We start from the raw sequence: 20,595 nt of genomic DNA, 5'->3' as shown, positions 1-20,595 counted from the left end.
TTTAAATACAGGTTCTTACATACCAGACCTGAAATTACCTGCAATTCACTTCTGGGGCAGTCATCTGACGTTGCCATGGTTCTCTTAGGATCTGCCGCATAGCTGCCGCTTTTAATGTTTCATTTTCCCCTCCATTTCTACTTTTGAAAAGAGAGAGAATGAGAAAATACTTTGTTACCCTGCATAATAATTAAGTTTGCTTCACTTCTACGGTCCATGATAAAGATCCTATGCCAAAAGGAAGTAAAACTGGTTTTTAAAAAATGAAACAGAAATCAAATTTATAAATGAAATTCTTCATGAAAACAATAGAAAGCATTTGAAATTTATGAACTTCTGTGTGTTTTCTTCACTAGTCTACAAAGATGCTGATCTTATTTATTGAATGATACTGTTAGTTCCTGTTAGATTACTGAATTGATTTAAAACAACAAATTAATGCCAAATCTTTTCTTGGAACCCTGATAGCCTTCACTCCAATTAAAATTCCTTACTGTGAAAATCAAGGAAACCTCATTTGAAATGTAGTCCGGAGACCAGCAGGGGGAGCTCTCACACCCTACCACTCCTTATAGACCAGACAGGAAAAAGTTCACTTTCCTACCACAGCAGGGTCTCCTACCCAGGCAGCAGCCCAGCCCAGCCAATGAGAAACAGCCAAACAGCCTTAGCCCAGCCAATCAGGAAGGGTGACCACCCACACTCACTTTCCTCCAATGGACTTTCCTCCAAAGCAGCTCCTCCCAACTTCCTCCTTTTTTTCTTTTCTTTCTTTTTTTAATAGAGAAGGTGAGCAGAGGAGGAGGGGAGGTGCAGGGAGAGAGGGAGATAAAGAGAATCTTAAGCAGGCTCTACGCTCAGCCCTGAGCCCCATGATGGGGTCCTGGGGCTTGATGTCACAACCTTGTGATCATGACCTGAGCCCAAATCAAGGGTGAAATGCTCAACAGAATGAGCCACCCAGGTGCCCCACCTCTTTTTTCTCTATATAAAGTAACCTTCCTCTCCTACACTAGTCCATTTGCCAGTAGTTTCCCCATAGTTTGCAGGTCTGAAATTGTAATTCCTCTGTCATTTCCAAATAAACCCACTTTTCTGGTGAAATAACTGGTTGTTTTATTTTCAAGGTCAACAGCACCTGGGGCTTTCAAGTGTTTCCACTAACAGGAACCAAAAAGTCTACATCTTCCAGAGGCTTTCCCTTCTCATTCTCAGTTCTCATATTTCCCCGTGACCGTATAATCCATACTATAATCCAACATGAATGTGTTTTTTCTTACATAACAATTCTTTGTTTAAAATGCATGCTTCATTTATTCATGACTTAATACTTATTTTTGTGGGATCTATAATTACAATGTGAAAATTAACAGAACAGAGTCGTTTAGAATGGAGTCAGAGGAGGCCAGCAATGAGTGCTACCTGCAGACCCACCAGAAAGAGCAGATCCCGCAGTGGATACTACTACACTCTTCTAGCAGCAGAAAGGATTTCCTCCTCCCCCCAGCAACAGTACAACCAATGAGAGACTATCACAACCCAACCAATCAGAAGCCACTACACTTTCAACTCTCAGCCATAGACTGCTTATGCTGGATTGTAATTATCTGCCATTCTTAAATAAACCCAATTTTGCTGGCAAAATACCTAGCAGGGTTTTGTTGTTTTTGTTTTAGGGTTAACAACAAACACTAATATATATACATTGTATTTTCACTGGAAAACACTGGCACTGGGGCCAGGGCGGGATGGAGCCTGGACAGGGCTGGTTTGCTGGAAGGGTCTGGGGAGGGTGAGGCTGGATCCGGTTGATGGGGCAGGGCCAGGTGGGCTGACCAGCCTGCCGCGGGGGAGTGGGGGGGGGGGGTGCGGCGGCGGGTAGACGACCCAGGATCAGGGACTAGTGGCCAAAGGCAATAGGGGATGGGAGGAGAAAGAATGAGGGGGATATGAAGGGAAACACAGGGCTTAGATGCAGTACTACCAGGGTAAGGAGGAAAGGGAGGGGGCTCACAGAGGATGAGGGCTCGCGCAGACGAAAAGTGAGGTGGGCACCTCTCCGAGAAGGCGTGGCTGGGGAAAGCGGCACCGCGCTGTTGGGCGTGGTGGGGGGGGGTGGGGAGGAACCAGGGTGGTGGGCGTGGCCGGGAAGGGGCGTGGCCCTGCAGTCGCCGAGCTTGCAGTCAGCGGCCAGAGCTCCTAGCACATAAGAGGGAGGTTCGGGGGTCTTCAAGGGGATAGAGGCCTCGGTCGGCCTACTGACGCACACGCCCGGCGAAGACCCTCACTTGGCACGTCCTACCTCAGTTCGGTCCAGCCGCCTGAGCTGCCCACAAGAAACCTACCTCAGCCGCCTTTCTCCGCTGAGTTCTGCGTCCACACCGCCGGTGCGGAGGGGCAGACAGCGCTTACCAGGAGCCCGAGCCACTGCCCTCGGCCCGCGCAAGCGCAGTACGCGCAGGCCGGCAGCGGACAGAACCCCTCCCTAGGCCCCGCTCCCTACGCCTGCGCAGTCCGCACTCGTCCCTAAGTCCGGGTAATGGAGCCACCGTCTTCGGCCCCACGCAGGCGCAGTCGCTCAGGCCCGTCTAGGAGAAGGACCAGTTCTGGGCCAAGCGCGTCGCGCAGGCGCACTTCACGAGTCCCGTCTCCCGCAGTGGCGCGCACGGGGAACACGGAGCCCCCTTCTGTGCCCGCTGAGCCTCCTGTAGGGGCGGGGTCAGCGGTGGGGTTGCAGCCGGTTGTGGGTCCCCAGCCTGGTTGAGGCGGTGGGTGGAGGAGACCCGAACCGTACGCGAGTTGGGGATGTGGAGCGGTGGCTGCCGGACCCGAGTTAGTGGAGGGGGGACAGTGGAGGCCTCACCCAGTGTTGGGAGCGAGGCAGCAGGGGCCGCTGCCGGACTTTGGTTAGGAGGTGGGGCAGCGGGGGCTGCGGATGGACCCGGGTTAGGGGGTGGGGCTGGAGGGGCCGGGACCGTACCCGGGTTAGGGGGTGGGGCAGCCTGGGCCAGGGCCAGACCCGGGTTTAGGGGGTGGGGTAGCGGGGGGCTGCGGGTGGACCCGGATTAGGGGGTGGGGCAGCGGGAACCGGGACCGTACCCGGGTTAGGGCGTGGGGCGGCGGGGGCTGCGGATGGACCCGGGTTAGGGGGTGGGGCAGCGGGGGCGGGGGCCGGACTCGGGTTAGGGGGTGGGGCCGCGGGGACTGCGGGTGGACCGGGATTAGGGGGTGGGGCAGCCTGGGCCAGGGCCGGACCAGGGTTAGGGGGTGGGGCAGCGGGGGCCGGGGCCGGAGCCGCGTTAGGGGGTGGAGCAGCGGGGGCTGCGGCCGGTCCTGGAGTGGGGAACAGAAACCCATTGTGGGTGACAGAAATGGCAGATTTCTGGAGTAGGCCCTCCTTTTTTCTGCTTTTCTGTAATAATTCAGTTAGCTTTCCCATCCATGCTGTGAAGTGAGAACCATTTGACATTCTTTTCACTTGACAAATCAGACATTGATTTAAGTTTTCATTTCACCAAGAAGTTTGATATTAGAAGTGAAATAGGGAAACGTTAGTGCCCTTACTGTGTGGTGGTCTCAAGGTGGGCAGGTAGCAGCACTGTAGTAGGGGTGGGGGGTCGGGGGGAGGTGGTAGGAAAAGGTAGTCAAAATCACGCAGACAATGGAGTAGTGGTTGCCCAGGGGAGGAGAGGAGAGTAAAGAGGTGAAGTTGATGGGTATGGGGTTTGCGTTTTTACAAGATGAAAAGAGTTAGGGAGATGGATGTTGACAATGGTTGCACGCGAGGGAAATATATTTAATACCACTGAACTGTGCATTTATAAATGGTGAAGGTGGTAAATTTTGTGTGCATTTGACCACGATAAAAAAAAAAAAGCAGGAAAACAAACTATGAGGAATGAAAAGGGAATTAAGTACATATTCTATAGATTTTTTGTTAATGTTTATTTATTTGAGAGAGAGCATGAGCAGGGGAGGGGGAGAGAGAGAAGAGAGAGAATCTGAAGCAGGCTCCACACCGACAGCAGAGAGCTTGATGTGGGTTCAAACTCCGGAACTGAGATCATTACCTGAGCCTGTATCAGACGCTTAACAGCTTAACTGACTGAGCCACCCAGGCTCCCCTGGATTCTGTGAATTTTTAAAAGATATGATGAAGCTATATGTCAAAAATTTTAGCAAATCATAAAGTGGGAAAATTCCTTGAAAAACAACATACCAAAACTGAACAAGAATATTTCGAAATGGGGCGCCTGGGTGGCTTAGTCGGTTGGCAACTGACTCTTGATTTCTGCTGGGGTAATGATCTCGTGGTGGTGGGACTGAGCCCTGTGTAAGGCTACATGCTGAGTGTGGAGCCTGCTTGGGATTCTTTCTCTCTCTCTCTCTCTCTCTCTCCTCTCTCTCTCTCTCTCTCTGCCCCTCCCCCGTTCATGGTGTGTGTGTGTGTGTCTTTCTCTTCCCCAAAATAAATAAATAAACATTTCAAAAAGACATTAGAAAATCTGCATAGTTCCATATTTGTTAAAGGAATTGATTTTATCATTTAAAACCTTCTCACAAAGAAGCCCAGATGGCTTCACTAGTAAATGCTTCCAAACATATTAGCAGAATATGATATCAGTGTTAAACATTTTCTTCCAGAAAATAAAGAAAAGTGCAATACTTCCTAACTGGTTCAATGAGGCCAACATAACTCTGCTATAAATCAATCCAGTGAAAGATAAAATTACATATCATGACCAAGTGTGGTTTACTCTAAGAATGAAAGCTTGTTTAAAATTTAAAAATCAAAATTATTTCCACATTTCAGGTTATAGGATGAAAAACATAGGTGCAGAAAAAAACATTTCATAAAACTTGACACCCACTAAATTCACAAAACTAGAAATAAAAAGGAGTATCTTAATCTTAGTCATCTATTAAAAACAGATAACATAGCAAAATACTGTGTGCTTTTCTCCTGGATTCAGGAAGAAAAGAAGGATGTCCTCTATCGTTTCTATTTAACAGTGGAAGGATGATCTTACCCCAATGCAAGAAGGCAAAAGGAAGACAATGTGTAAAGACTCAAAGGAAAAAGTAAAACTCAATTCACAGATGGCATGATTGTGTATGCAGATAATCCAAAATAATCTATAAATAACGCATTATAATTAATAAGTGAATATCCTAGGCTGGAGATGAAGGACCAATATAGTAGCAATCAACAGAAATTGCAATCTAAAAATTGCATGTATAATAGTACCAAGTAACATCAAATGTCATCTGTCTTTCAGTAACTGACAACTGGACAAACACACACAGGATGTAGATCTAAACACAATCACACCAATGATTTAATTAACCATCATGTAATACACCAAACAACTACAGAATATACCTTATTAAGATCACATGGAATGTTAACCAAGATAGACAATATGCTTGCTGACCCGTAAAATAAGTCGCAATAAATTGGAAAGATTGAAATCTTAGCGTATATTCTCTGACCGTAATGAAATACAATTAGAAATCTAGCAAAGTTCCAAATATTTGGAAAGTAAGCAGCATATATCTAAATAATCCATGGGTCAAAGGAAGAAACCAGAGAGTTTTAAAAAATTGAGTGTTAATGATTTAAAAAAAAATTTTTTTTAATGGAGCACGTGGGTGGCTTAGTCAGTTAAGTGCCCGACTTTAACGATCATGATCTCGTGAGTTCGAGCCCTACATCCAGCTCTCTGCTGACAGCTAGGAGCCTGGAGCCTGCTTCGGATTCTGTGTCTCCCTCTCTCTGCCTCTCCCCTGCTCGCGCTCTCTCTCAAAAATAAATAAACATTAAAAAAAATTTTTTTTCATTGAGTGATAATGAAAATGTACTGCTGTGGTTTGAAAGTCTGTGTCCCCCAAATTCTTACATTGAAATCCTAACCCCCATTGGGATGGTGTTCAGAAGTGGGGCCTGGGGAAGGAGATTAGATCATTGGAGCAGAGCCTTCAAAAATGGGATCAGTGCCTTTATAAAAGACTACCTAGAGAGCTCCTTGCCCCTTCCACCATGCAAGGACACATGGGGAAAAACCGCCTTCTGTGGCCCAGTAAACCCTCACCAGACACTGAATTTGCATGATCTGGGATTTCCCAGCCTCTAAAACTGTGAGAAACAAATGTTTATTGTTTGTAAGCCACACAGTTTATGGTATCCTTGTTATTACTATCCAAATGGACTAACATGTACATTAATATTTGGGGGATGCAAATAAACCAGAGCTTAGAAAGAAATTGATGCTTTCAGTGCTTACACTAGAATGGAAGAAAATTTAAAAGCAGTGATCTAAATTTCCAATTTAAGGGGCACCTGGGTGGCTCAGTCAGTTGGATGTCCAATTTCAGCTCAGGTAATGATCTCATGGTTCGTGAGTTCAAGCCCCACGTCAGGCTCTGTGCCGACAGCTCAGAGCCTGGAGCCTGCTTTGGATTCTGTGTTTCCCTCTCTCTCTGCCCCTCCCCTGCTTGCACTCTCTCTCAAAAATAAGCATTAGAAAAAAAATTTTTAAATAAAAAATAAAAAATAAAATTCCAATTTAAGAAGCTAAAATTAAAAAAGAAAAGCAAATTAAAAACAAAGTCAAAGAAAGAAAATATATTAACTAAATAAATGTTAAGTTAAATAAACAAGTCTGTGAACTAGGAAATAACAGAAAAAATTAACAAAGACAGAAGTTGGTTCTTTAAAAAAAATTAATAGAATTGATCAATTTTTAGCAAGAATTATCAAGAGAAAAAAAGAAAAAAAACCTATCAATATTAGAAATAAAAAGGGGGACCTCTTCCCAGATCACACCAATATTAGAAAGATAAATGGCGGGGGGGGGGGGGGCCCTGGCTGGCTCAGTCAGTAGAGTAGGCAACTCTTGATCTCAGGTTGTGAGTTGGAGGCCCACATTGGGTGCAGAGATTACTTAAAATAAAATCTTCAAAAAAAAAAAAAAAAAACCACAAAAAAATGGGGGGTGCCTGGCTGGCTCAGTTGGAGGAATATGCAACTCTTGATCTTGGGGTCATGAATTCGAGCCCCATGTTAGGCATAGAGATTACTTAAAAAAATAAAGAAAACATTTTTAAAAAGATAAATTAGAAGACCATGACCAACTTTATGCAAACACATTTGATAATTTGTATGAAATGGACAAATTCCTTTAAAGGCATTACCTTTATCAAAACTGACACAAAAGAAAATGAAAAATACATATAATAAATGAAATTTGTTAAAAACCTTCCCACAAAGAAAATGTCAAACGCAAATTGTTTCATTGCTGAATTCTGTTAAATGTGTAAAAAGATATAACACCAACATTTAACAAAATTTTAAGAAAATAGGGGATGGACACTTTCCATTTGTTTTATGAGGGAAACTTAACTCTGATACAAGCACCTGACAAATAAAAGAAAATTACAGACTGATATCTCTCATAAAAATAGACACAAAAATCCTCAATAAAATCTTAGAAAATCAAACCCAATGATAAGTGGAGGGGGTGATACATTATTAAGGTGGACTGGAGTTTACCCTAGTAGTGCCAAATTGGACTATAACACTTGCAAATCAATGCAATTTACAATCTCAACAGAATAAAGGAGAGGAAACATATGATCATTCAATCCTTTAAAAATTTTTTAAAGGATTTGACAAAACTCAATACTCGATCATGATGTTTTTAAACATCAGCGACGCAGGCAGGCTAGATCCAAGGACCCAGAGGAGGGAGTCCAGCAGAGGGACTTAGGCTTCCTGCAGGACAGAAATCAAATGTGAGCCGGAAAGTGAAGGAGTGAAAACAGACTTTACTGAACAGTGTGAGTGACAGAGAAGAGGAGATGGAGTGTCTGGGAGACTCAGAAAGAAGGAGTCTCATCGTCGCCGGGGGCTAGGGGTTTATATTGGAAAGGGGTCTAGGGTACGTAGGTGTTCCTTCAGGAATACGGGGTAGGGTCCCATCAAAGGCAAGTGTCAGGTGAATGATAGGTGTTATTCCATGAATCACCAAAGGTAGGGGGCATTGATGCCAGTGTCAGCCAAGGTTTGTTCAAAGTTAATGTCCCAGAACATGTTTGAGATCTGGCTCTTCTTAGATGTTATCAGGTGTTCAGGGCCTAGGACAAGACTCAGAAAGATTAACTTTTTTGCTTCCCCCTTCAAGTGGGAACAAAGCTTCTTTGGCTTTTTCAAAGGCAAAATATGGGACATGAGTAAATGGGACCTGGCAGAAAAACGGCAGAGATGGAGCCTTTCTACAATGGAGTTCCTCAGCTTCCCTACCTCATCAGCAAAAGTAGAACATCTTTATCTCTAAAAAGGCATCTTTCAGAAACCCTAACACAAAAATCATACTTAATGATGTTATACTGAAAATCCTCATTAGAAACAAGCAAATGTATCCACTGTCACTCCTTCAGTTCAGCATTTTATAGGAAATCCTGACCAGCACAATAAGGCAAGTAAAGCAATAAATAAATTAAAGGAATAGCTATTAGAACGAAAGAGAAAATTGTGTGTATTCACAGATAATTAGATTGCTCACATAGAATGGCCTAAGGAATCACAAAACTACTAGAATAAATAAGTGAATTTAGCAAAATAGGAGGATAAAGATCTGCATAGAGAAATACGTGTATTTTTATTTGCTAGGAACAAAACATTGAAAATGAACTTTTTTAAAACCCACGTATAACAGCACCGTAGTGTGAGCTCCTGACAATTACCTTTTTCAAGCATCATGAAAGTGCCTAACGTTAAGCTTCTGAGTGCCAAGGTCTCCACTTCACAGACATCCATCTCCAATAAATACATCGCCAGCTACACACCAGATGAAAAGCCACAACACCCTGCCCATGAAGTTCCCTCTTTTAGAAAGCACCAGCTGACCTGACTTTTTGACCTCTTGCTTTTCCTTTCCTGAAATTCAATTCCTGCTCTTATGTTTAAAATTCACCAGACCTCTAAAACCCGAGGCTACCGGACTTGACCTCAATAAAGGCAGAACCCCAGGCCCATACCCTCCCCTCTTCCTCCTGCCCCCCCACCACAACCTCACCATGGGGTGCTGGACGGTTACCCTCCAGGAACTGTGAGTAACACACATTTTCAAAATTCCCTGAAGGTGGTTTCAGCTGGGCATCTTGCAGTCATAATAGCAAGGGCGGATCCAGCCACATTGGCTGCACCTGGGGGAGTCTGTGGGGGTTTGTGCAAACAGTGGGGGGGGGGGGAGTCTGCGGGGGCTTGTGGCAAACAGGGTGGGGGGTGCGGTGAGTGTCCCCAGGCATTTCAAGTCAATAGCGTCCCCAAGGATAGGCTGAGAGCAATGCAGAACAAGCATCAACTTAAATGCTTAGGAGTAAATTTTTATTGAAAAAAATTTTTAATGTTTATTTATAAATTTAAAGAGCAATGCAAAGGACCTAGAATAGCAAAACAATCTTAGAACAGTATTGTAAGATATACACCTTCTGACTTCAAGAATTATTATAAAGATACAGTAATCAAGGCAGTGTGGTATTGGCAAAATGATAGGCAAAGAGATCAATGGGACAGAAAAGAAAATCCAGAAATAGACACTTTTATAGTCATTGATTTCGAATAAAAGTGCCCAAGCAATTTTCACGAGAAAAGTCTTTTTGGAAGATGTGCTGCAGGAACTGGCTACTTGTTTACAAACGATAACCCTAGATGCCTACCTGCCACTACATAGACGCTTATTTGGGATGGATCATAGACCCAAATATAAAAGCTAAAACTTTAAACTTAGAGGTAGCAAAGTTTCCTTAGATGTAAAAAGCACTAACAATAAAATTAAAAAATGGGAAATTAGACCAGGGGTCAGGAAACATTTTTTGGTAAAGGGCCAGGTAGTAAATATTTTAAGCCCTGCAGGCAGTGTCAGTCAGACTGCTAGACGCGGCCTTTGCAGCAGTATTAAGAGAGCTACGGGCAGTATGTTAATGAATGGGCGCAGCTCTAAGCCCAACAGGGAGCCTGAACTCACAACCCCCAGACCAAGCGTCGCATGCTCCTCCAGCTGAACCAGCCAGGCGCACCCTCCCCCCGCTTTATTTTGGGTGCAGCTGTGTTTTAATAAAACTTTTATTTACAAATCCATTTGCCGACCACAGTATCAGACTATCAAAATTTTAAACTTTGCTCATCAAAAGACACAATTAAGAGAACGAATAAGTAAACCATAGACTGGAAGAAAGTGTTTGCAAAACATCTGCATATCAGGGGCACCTGAGGGGCTCAGTCCATTGAACATTATTGGGTCAGGATCTCATAGCTCTAACTGTGGTTAGAGCTGAACCTGCTTTGGATTCTCTGTCCCCCCTCTCTCTCTGCCCCTCCACACTTGTGCTCTGGCTCTCAAAGATAAATAAAACATTTTAAATTTGCATATCAAAAGAATTGTATACTGAATATATAAGACCCCTAAAACTCAGAAACGAATTAAATAAATAGAAATGGGCAAATGATTGAATAGACACTTCGTGAGAGAAATTTTACAAATAGTCAATAAGTGCATTTTAAAAAAGTCCCTCTACAGTTTTAATCATTGGAGAAATAAATATTAAAATCCCAATGCTATACCTTTACACAGAACAGCTAAAATTAAAAACACTGACATCCAAATGTTGGCATGGATGTGGAGAAACCAGAATTATCATACGTTGCTGAGGAAGTAAAATATTACAGCCACTATGGGAAAATGGCCGTTTCTTACAAAGCTCAGCATACTACACAAGTCCACTCTGGCTGCCATAATTAAATACCACAGGCTGGTTGGCTAAACGATAGACATTTATTTTGACAGAGTTCTGGAGACTGGAGGTCCATGATCAAGATGCCAGCAAATTCAGTTTCTGGTGTCTCTTCCTGGCTTGTAGATGACTGCTTTTTCAGGGTCCTCAAATAACAGAGAGAGAGGTCTAGTAGTATCTCTTCCTCTTCTTATAAAGGACACCAGTCCTATTGGAGGGGGGCCTCACCCTTATGTCCTCATCACCCTCATTACCTCCCTATTAGCCCTGTCTCCAAATAGTCACATTGGGGGTTGGAGCTTTAATATATGAGTAATGAGTGGTTACAATTCATAACACATATATGTACCCTGTGGCTCACAAAAAGAACCCCAGGGCATTGTCCAAGAGAAATGAAAACATACATCCCCAAAATGCCTTGTCCAAGAATGTTCATAGTAACTTTATCTACAGTAGCAAAAAAAGTTGGTACCGTTACAAATGCCAGTCAACAGGAGGATGCATATACACAGTGTAGCATATTCATACAATGGAACACACCTCAGGAAATTTATGTTGGCAAAAGCACTGCCAGCTTGGACTAAAAGGGACTGAGCTAGTTCAAAATGAAACAAGACTGGCTGTGAAACCCATACAGCCACTCTGGAAAACAATGTGGCAGTTCCTCAAAAAATTAAAAATAGATCTACCCTATGACCCAGCAATAGCACTGCTAGGAACTTACCCAAGGGATACAGGAGTGCTGATGCAGAGGGGTACTTGTACCCCAATGTTTATAGCAGCACTTTCAACAATAGCCAAATTATGGAAAGAGCCTAAATGTCCACTGACGAATGGATAAAGAAGATGTGGTTTATATATACAATGGAATACTACGTGGCAATGAGAAAGAATGAAATATGGCCATTTGCAGTAACATGGACGGAACTGGAGGGTATTATGCTGAGTGAAATAAGTCAGTCAGAGAAAGACAGATATCATATGTTTTCACTCATATGTGGATCCTGAGAAACTTAACAGAAGACCATGGGAGAGGGGAAGGGGGAAGAAAAAAGAGTTACAGAGAGGGAGGGAGACAAACCATAAAAGACTCTTAAATACTGAGAACAAACTGAGAGTTAGTGGGGGGTGGGGGAGAAAGGAAAATGGGTGATGGGCATCGAGCACTGGGTGTTGTATGGAAACTGATATGACAATAAATTATATTTTAAAAAAAGAAAGAAAGAATGCTGCCTGTGGGGACCCCAACTTTCTACGGGCAATTATCATTCTGAGAAAGCCAGTCAGCAGCAAACATGGGCCATTCCTTATGGAAAAGGAAGGACACCTGATGGGGCAGAGGCCAGCACCCTGAAAACAGTGGACTGCGACGCCACTCCCAAAGAGTGCTGGAGAACACGGCGTTTGTGAGCCACTTACAAGGAGCAGAGCCTATTTACCTCCCTGGACCTGGGGACCCAGGAACACCACCCTGCAGGATTTCAGGATTTCCCTGAACCAGTGATGAGTATGTGCTTTGTACATACCCCTGTTTGGATGGGAGCATCCATTGTGTCTTCCTCCCGGTGTATCACCAGCATGTGCTGTGTGTGTGTGTGTGTGTGTGTGTGTGTGTGTGTGTGTGTGCAAGGAGGCACAAATGACTTGTTCTCTTTGTGCACAAACCTTGGGAATAAGAAATGAGCCCAGCGAGCCTCAGCTACCTCTAGACCTGATTTAAATCATGAGATCCTGAATTGCAAGCCTGATGCCATAATTGGAGGAGGCTTTGGGGGTTCCTGAGATAGCATGAGCAATGCTTTGTGATGAGGGATGTAAATATTTCGTGGCCAGAGAGCTAAGTGTGGCCAAAATGGCCATAAGACTCTGCAGTTTTTCCCAGCACAAGGTAGGCCCATAAATCTTGGGCTGGTCTTGTGATGTGCCTGTAGAAGTAGCAAAAGTAATCTCAACATGCCATTCAGTTTCCATTGTCACACTCCTGACTGAGTCACTCACACACACACACAACCATACACACACTTAACACCAAGCCTCCTCCACAAACAGAACTACCTAGATGCCCAATGGTAACTATTGACAAAACAGTGAGGCCAGCTGAGGCCAGCATTAGAAATGGCTGGAAGAATAAATCCCAAACGGCAAATGCACAGAGTCACGAGCTAAATAAATACTTGTTGTTTTAGAACAAATGTTGGGACAGTTTGGTATGCAGCAAACACTAACTGATACATCCATGAATGCTGATCAAAAACACAAGGTGGTGTCACCACACCCCCATCAGAATGGTTAAATTTTAAAAGACCAAAAATACTTAGTGTTGGTGAATATCTTGAGTCATCGGAGTTCTCATATGTTGCTGGGGGTGGGGAGGTCAACAGGTATAATTGTGTCAGAAAACTATTTGACAGTTTCTCATAAAGATAAACATACACCCATCCCGTAATCCAACAATCCCACTCACAGGCATGTATCCATCCAAAGACAAGCACGAGAAAGTTTCAGAGTAAAGACAGTGGGCACGAAGGAGTCTTCTGGGATGCTGGAATGCCCCACATCTTTAAAAGGATAAAATTGGTGTAGTATACTATGAAATTTACACAATATAAAGCACACCTCAATTGAAATTAATCTTTACAATGTCTTTAAAAAGACTTGTGTCCTCTACTATTTGTAAATAGTTTGTGGTTAGATGGTGAGCTGTGGTGACTTTTTAAATGGCTCTGAAATCTTTGACACCGTTCCCAACAAGAAACAGGCCCCGTGTTTCCTCTCCTTGAATCTGGGTGGGCCTGTATCTGCTTTAACCAGTAGAATACAAGGCGAGTAGTGACTTCCAAGGTGACCTCATAAGAGGCCACGTGGCTTCCTTTGATTCTCCTGGAACTCTGACTCTCAGGGCACCCCTCTCAGTGTCACTAGAAGAGCCCAGGCCACTTGAGGACAGCACACCTAGTGCTCTAGACAGCAGTCCCAGCTGAGACCAGCCTTCAGGTGGTCTCTTACCTGGTGCAGACATGTGACTGAGGAGGCCTCCAGGTGATCCCACCCCCATCATTTGAGCCATCCCAGCTGTTTGGTCTTCCCAGAGGAGACCCCAGGCATTTCGGAGCCAGGCTGAGCCGTGCCCCTGTGCCCTGTGCCCTGACCCCTTGCACCCAGTGAGACCAAGACAGCAGTTGAGGTTTTCGTGCTGTCAGCTGGAACAGAACTGAGTACTTTGAAGTGGGATGCTGCTAGGACCTGTGGCGGAGCTCGGGGACAGGCCACAGAGAGAAGCTGGAAGGGCCCTGTGGACCGCGTCAGTGTGAGGCGGGCAGGCTTGAAGAGGCCGTCAGCCAGTCCCCAACAAAAGCAAGGAACTGTGACTGGAAGCCAAAGGAAAAGCCTCTAGCTACCAGGTGGTGGGAAGTCTGGCACCACGGCTACCGTGTGGAGGACGTAGAAAAGGCTCATTGACTTGTGGGGTCAGTTAAGGAGGTTTCCAGGCAGTGTTACGAGGGTCCCGAGGCACCTTGCAGCTGCACATAATAAGAAATGGTTAGAGAGAGGGCAGCCAAAGAAGAAATGATTCTGTGCTCACATAGACCTTCCAGGAACTGTGAAGGAGTCAGGAGCGGCTGGGCTCAGAATGAAGCTATGTTTCACCCCCATCCGTCCCAACAGAAGGTTCTCAAAGAAGAGAGCTCAGGGCAAAGACAGAATCTGTGGCACTGTTGGGAAAATGTGGTCTCAGAGTGACAGTGAGGCAGGCTGGGACAGTAAAGCCCTCTGAAAAAGTTCAATTGGCATCTGAAAGACCCATTCGGATGAGCCAAGGCCTTCTGTGGACCTTACGCATGCACCTCTCGGACCCTCTCACTTAACAGCCTTCCGGGAACCTAAGGGCATTCGGTCACAACAGTCTTGCAGGCCCCGACTAGCAAGGGGCCCATTTCAAAGAGGTTCTGGGCATGGGTTGTGTCTCATGGAGTGAACGTCAGAGAAGACCCAGTTATTGGGAAATTGTACTCACGACGTCAACACCAGCTTGGACTAAAACCACCAGAGATAGCACAAAATGGAAAGAGGCATTTGGCCCCTTGTGCCGTGGCAGGCCTGCAGCAGACTAAGAAAACTACTCCGCTGCAAACACGGGCTACTTTGTATGGACAAGGAACAATGACTTAGAGGGTGGAATCAAGACCCCAGAATGCAAAGTTGGAAACCATGGAGAATCTTTCCCAGGGACACTACCGGCCTCTAGTCAAGGAACTGGCGCACTGAGCCGCAGTGGATTTCGGAACTGCTATGGACGGTGCCTGCTCTACATCCCACAACCCCCCTTTGGAGTAGGAGTGTCTTATTACGGCCATCCTAGCCCTGTCCCAGCACCGGTGAGGGGATGGAGTCAGGTCACTTGTCTCAAAATGAGCGAGAAACACACTGAAGAAGTCGTTCCCGAGGCATCCCACTCATCTGCACGTGGGCCTGTTGTAGGTGGTGAGATCCTGGAGATCTAGCCACCACAATGGGATGGGGCCTTGGGAGTCCCGGGGAGTTTATTTTGAATGTGCATGGGGTATGGCCATAGAGCAGGCTGTATTTTCCAGTGTTGGCCCCAGCAATTTCTCCCTTCCCACATGATCCTCTCCAATGTGACCCTGCCACCTCTCCAACAGGTGAAGTCTAAACCCCTCCCTTAGATTCTGGCTTGGCTTCCACCTGCCTGCAACCAACAGAATGTGACAAAAGTGACCCACGTGACTTCTGAGATTAGGTCAAAAAAGTCCATGCAACTTTCCCCTGGTTCTCTTGGGGTGCTTCCTTTGGGGAAAGGCAGACCCCGTGTGAGAAGCCGACAACCCTTAAACCACCTTGCTGGAGAGGCCACATGTCGGCACTCAAGTTGGCAGTCCCAACTCAGCCCAGCCTTCCAGTAGTCTTTGTCAAGGCACCAGGCATGTGAGTGAGGCCACCGTGGGCCCTCCAGACCAACTCAAGTGCCAGTTGAATACCAGCAAGGACCTCAGCGGACACCACCTGGGGCAAAAGAAGAGCCCTGCCAAGGCCAGCCCAAACCCTGACCTATAGAACTTGTAGGATCTAATAAAATATGGGGATTTTCAGCCACTAGGTTTTGGGGTAGCTTGTCTTGCAGCAATAGTAACTGGAATATTCTGTCCTGTAAGAAAGTATCCTTCCTACATGTGTGATCCAGAAGGATGTAATTCACTGATGATGGAGTTCTGGCCACTTCTTTTTTTTTTAAATTTTTTTTTTTTCAACATTTTTTTATTTATTTTTGGGACAGAGAGAGACAGAGCATGAACGGGGAGGGGCAGAGAGAGAGGGAGACACAGAATCGGAAACAGGCTCCAGGCTCCGAGCCATCAGCCCAGAGCCTGACGCGGGGCTCGAACTCACAGACCGCGAGATCATGACCTGGCTGAAGTCGGACGCTTAACCGACTGCGCCACCCAGGCGCCCCTCTGGCCACTTCTTAATAAAGCCTGTGGCTGGGGCACCTGGGTGGCTCAGTCAATTGGGCATCTGACTCTTGATTTGGGCTCAGGTCTTGATCTCGGGGTCATGGGATCCAGCCCTGCATCAAGCTCCACACTGAGCATGGAGCCTGCTTAGGATTCTCGCCCTCTCTCCCTCTGCCCCTCTCCCTCTCTCCCCTGCTCTCTCTCTCTCTCTCTCTCTCTGAAAATAAATAAACAAAGCTTTTGGCTACTGAGAGCACAAACAACACAGTAGTTTTTAAATGATGGAATTATGATTGATTTTTACTTATAAGGAATCTGATGAAAGTTTGGTAGCTCAGATATGCATACAAAACTCTTCCTACAGTATTGTTTCTAGAAATGCTCTTAGGAAAATAAAGACTAAAGACTGAAGAATCACATATAGGCCCATCTTCCTTTCACTTTTATTCATATGTTCCCCCAAAGACTTACTTTAAAAAGAGATACTGAATTTGCAAAAAGAAATACCTACCTCCAAAATATTATAGAGAAAATATTTCTCTTTTGCTTCTCTGAAGAGGAGGGCGTTTCCATATGCTGTCCTGCATGAAGGCAGCACTTCAGTGTGGTCAGGGCTTGGACTCTGAAGACAGACCAGGGCTCAAATCCTGGCTTTCACTCTCGTCAGTGATGTAACCTGGGTAAACTATTTCCCTTCTGTGAGCCTCCATTTCCTGAGGATGAAGAAGGTTTGTGGCCTGGACAGGCTGAGAATTCTGAGAACGCCTGCTGGCTTCTTCCCCCTTCTCAAGGGTTTCTTCACATGTGCCCACCTCAGGTCTCCTTGTCGTGTGGGCGCTGTAGTAACTCCTGTTACTGGGGCCACTCTCTTTAAACTAAGGGTGGGTCTCTGCCTCAAACAATCCTGCTGCGACCAGGGACAAGCCCTAGGCTACGCTTTTCAGACCACCATATGAGGGGCCCCGACCACCTCCAGAACCCAAACCCCGCACTGCTACCCGGTTCCCGGGGCCACCAGAGCACATCCAGGTCTGAGACCTGCTGAGTGCTCTGCCCAGTGAGACAACACCGGGCACGCAATTCACCGTGGGGGGGGGGGGGGGAGGGGGGCTGGATGGTTGTCACTCCAGGAGGGAGTTTGCCTGAGAGAGTCACCAAGAGCCCCTTCAGCCGCCTTGTGGTTGCAGGACCGTCTTGGCCCAACATGGCTCTCAGGTTCCTCATCCTCCTTTTAGTTTCCAGGAAGCAACAAGGGCAGCAGGCCGCCTGGAGGGGCTCGTACCCACGTGCACTCTGCCCCGATGAGCGCTGGGATTTGCATTTTAGAAACTATGCTAGCAACTAACACTGCCCTTGTCTGCCTCTGCTTCCCATGGTCCTAGTTGGCCTCTGGCTCGGAAAAGGGAGGAAGCAAGCCTGCAGTTCAGACAGACAGAGGACCCCAGGCCTTCTGGAGGCCACAGCCATTCCAGGGACCCCCAAGGCTGCACCCAGAGCATACTGCAAGAGCCCTCCTCAAGAAATCTTTAAAAAAGTTTCAACATATTAAGAATTCATCACTTGAGCTAGTGATATAAAAATAATTACATAAGACACATTTAAAAGTCTAAGAAGAGGGGTGCCAGGGTGACTCAATCGGTTAAGCATCCGACTTCGGCTCAGGTCATGATCTTGCAGCCCGTGAGTTCGAGCCCCTGCACTGGGCTCTGTGCTGACAGCTCAGATTTCTGTGTCTCCCTCTCTTTCTGCCCCTTCCCCACCCACGCTCTGTCTCTGTCTCTCAAAAATAAATAAACATTAAAAACATTTTTTAAAAAAAGTCTAAGAAGAGATCATTTTAGATGTTAACAAATTTAATATCAACTTATTCAATTTTATTATTTTAGGTCCTTAATTTCCAAAAATAGTTTATCCTTCCTATGATTTCATCCACATATTCTTTACATTTTTATTTATATTATCATTCATTTGAGCTATTAGATAATAAGTATACCTCTGGATATATTTCAGTTATATGAAAAATTTTAAAACAGTGCTGACTCTTTACAACATCTTTAACTTAAAGTTTGTTTTTAAAAAGCAAAGAGGGGGGAGCCTGGGTGGCTCAGTCGGTTAAGCGTCCGACCGGTTCAGGTCACGATCTCGCAGTTTGTGAGTTCGAGCCCCGCGTCGGGCTCTGGGCTGATGGCTCGGAGCCTGGAGCCGGCTTCCGATTCTGTGTCTCCCTCTCTCTCTGCCCCTCCCCTGCTCATGCTCTGTCTCTCTCTGTCTCAAAAATAAAAATAAACGTTAAAATAAATAAATAAATAAATAAATAAATAAATAAATAAATAAATAGAATAAAAAGCAAAGAGGGATGCCTGAATGGCTCAGTTAGTTAAGCATCCGACTCTTGTTTTCAGCTCAGGTCACGATCTCATGGTTCATGGCATCGAGCCCCAACTCATCAGAGCCTGCTTGGGATTCTCTCTCTCCCTCTCTCTCTCTGCCCCTTCCCTGCTCGTGTGTGCACACGTGCACATGAGCATGCATTCTCTCTGTCTCTCAAAAATAAAGACTTAAAAAATACAGATAAATAAAAAACAAAGAATATTATTGTCCTACAATAGAAAACCACCGGAAGTTAGACGTCTCGATTTACACATCTGTATCTTTCATCTTCCCCATTTTGTTCTTCACTGAAATCGCTAAGTAAGCCAACTCATGCCCACCTGCATGGGCATTCTTGCTGGAGACAGTTCAACCCCACAGCGGCATTTTCATACCGAGGTGTGTGAGTCCTCATCAGTTAGCTCGTTTTATCAACTGAGGAGGGTTTTGTTGATCAGTTGGCTTCATGTGGTTGAGTACTGCGTGCCTGTTCTGGGCCCACAAGGGCACAAAGCCGTAAAAATGTGTGATGCTTACAGACAAGTTAAATTAAAAACTGTTCCCATTAGCAAAATACAAATAGGCTAAGACAGTGATTTTTTTTTTTACAAACTTTAAACCTGACATGGGTTTATGGCAAATTTCCAAGAGTCCTTAAAAGTTATAAAAAGGGGGCGCCTGGGTGGCGCAGTCGGTTAAGCGTCCGACTTCAGCCAGGTCACGATCTCGCGGTCCGTGAGTTCGAGCCCCGCGTCAGGCTCTGGGCTGATGGCTCGGAGCCTGGAGCCTGTTTCCGATTCTGTGTCTCCCTCTCTCTGCACCTCCCCTGTTCATGCTCTGTCTCTCTCTGTCCCAAAAATAAATAAAAAACGTTGAAAAAAAAAAAATTAAAAAAAAAAAAAAGTTATAAAAAGTATAATCAGATAATAACCTGTAGCAGAGTTCTGCTGAGGGAAAAACAGTCAAGTTCTCTTTCGGTGCCTTTGCCTGAGTCAGTTCAACACCTTCTCCCTCCCCGCAGAGATGAGACCTCGTTCCCGGGCAACGAACGACCTCACACACACACAGCAAGGCTGAGGACAGGGCGGGGTGGGGGATGGGGGGCTTTGTGTGGGGCACGCTCGCTATGCTCCAGCCTCCAGCTCCTTCTCAAAAAAAAAAAAAAAAAAAAAGAAGAAAAGAAAGAAAAAAAAGTTGAAAAACAAAAACAAAAACAAAAGCCCTGTTGTTTTGAGCTGGGTCCTAACGTTGCCATGGATCCAAAGCCAACCCGAGCGCCAGAGTGGATGCCAGAGCTGCTCACGCTGGGCCTGCCCTTCTGGAAGGGAGCACTGGTTTTGGAATGACTGGTTAGAAACCAAATGGATTCATGGAATTTGATGTGGTATAAAAATAATAAAATGTGATACCCATGAAATACAGATACTCCATCACAATTTGCCAAACTGGGGACCTCCTGGACTCTAAGTATTCAAAATTAGCCAATGAGTTCCTTCTGCATTTTTAGACCCTAATCTGTTGGCTCAGAAAGAAATCTCTGTCCCTCCACCCTTTTGCATCAGGAGCTTTCCACGGACAAGGACAGTAACTTTTGTGATAAATTCAGCACAGTAGGTGCTCTGCACGGCACATACATGTGCACAGGCATTTGTGTGATGCGTGTACAAAATCTCATTTACCCAGCAGCCATGCTCTCAGGGGTGCGTCTTGCCCCCTCTTTCACTGAGGCAGAGGAAGGTTAGATCTTGCTCAAGGTTCTCCACAGAGGTAGGACTCAAACCGAGGGAGCTCCACGACAAGGCCCCCACCATCGCCCCATGGCCTCCTGCTGGCTGGTAGCAGTGATCTTCAGACCAGGAAAGGCAATTCATTCTCATCACCTTGACACTTGCATTTACGACCACAGAAGCCTTTTGTCCCTTCTCCCACGTCCCTTTAGAACACAGGCGTCCTATTCTCC

The 20,595-nt window shown here is 45.5% G+C and overlaps 1 protein-coding gene across 8 annotated transcripts in view; it reads right to left on the bottom strand.

Annotated features, from left to right (window-relative positions):
- Positions 1-20,595, bottom strand: part of PRMT2 (protein arginine methyltransferase 2) — a 72,292-nt gene that overhangs the window by 35,069 nt on the left and 16,628 nt on the right. For 2 of the 8 annotated variants that reach the window (XM_058732343.1, XM_058732348.1), the window contains exons 1-2: positions 2,346-2,501; positions 24-137 (exon numbers count right to left, since the gene is read on the bottom strand). The exons of 1 other annotated variant lie outside the window; for it this stretch is intronic. In XM_058732343.1, the coding sequence (XP_058588326.1) occupies positions 24-77 (54 nt within the window). In that variant the 5' untranslated portion in view covers positions 78-137; positions 2,346-2,501. Of the gene's footprint in view, positions 1-23; positions 138-2,345; positions 2,502-20,595 lie in introns of those variants that run through there. 5 more of the 8 variants (XM_058732346.1, XM_058732351.1, XM_058732344.1 and 2 more) reach the window with 3 other exon arrangements.

The sequence above is a fragment of the Neofelis nebulosa genome, chromosome 5 (assembly GCF_028018385.1).
Source record: "Neofelis nebulosa isolate mNeoNeb1 chromosome 5, mNeoNeb1.pri, whole genome shotgun sequence".
NCBI lineage: Eukaryota > Metazoa > Chordata > Mammalia > Carnivora > Felidae > Neofelis > Neofelis nebulosa.
Note: the sequence above shows the minus strand (reverse complement) of the source record. Positions and strands in the feature narration are given on the sequence as shown.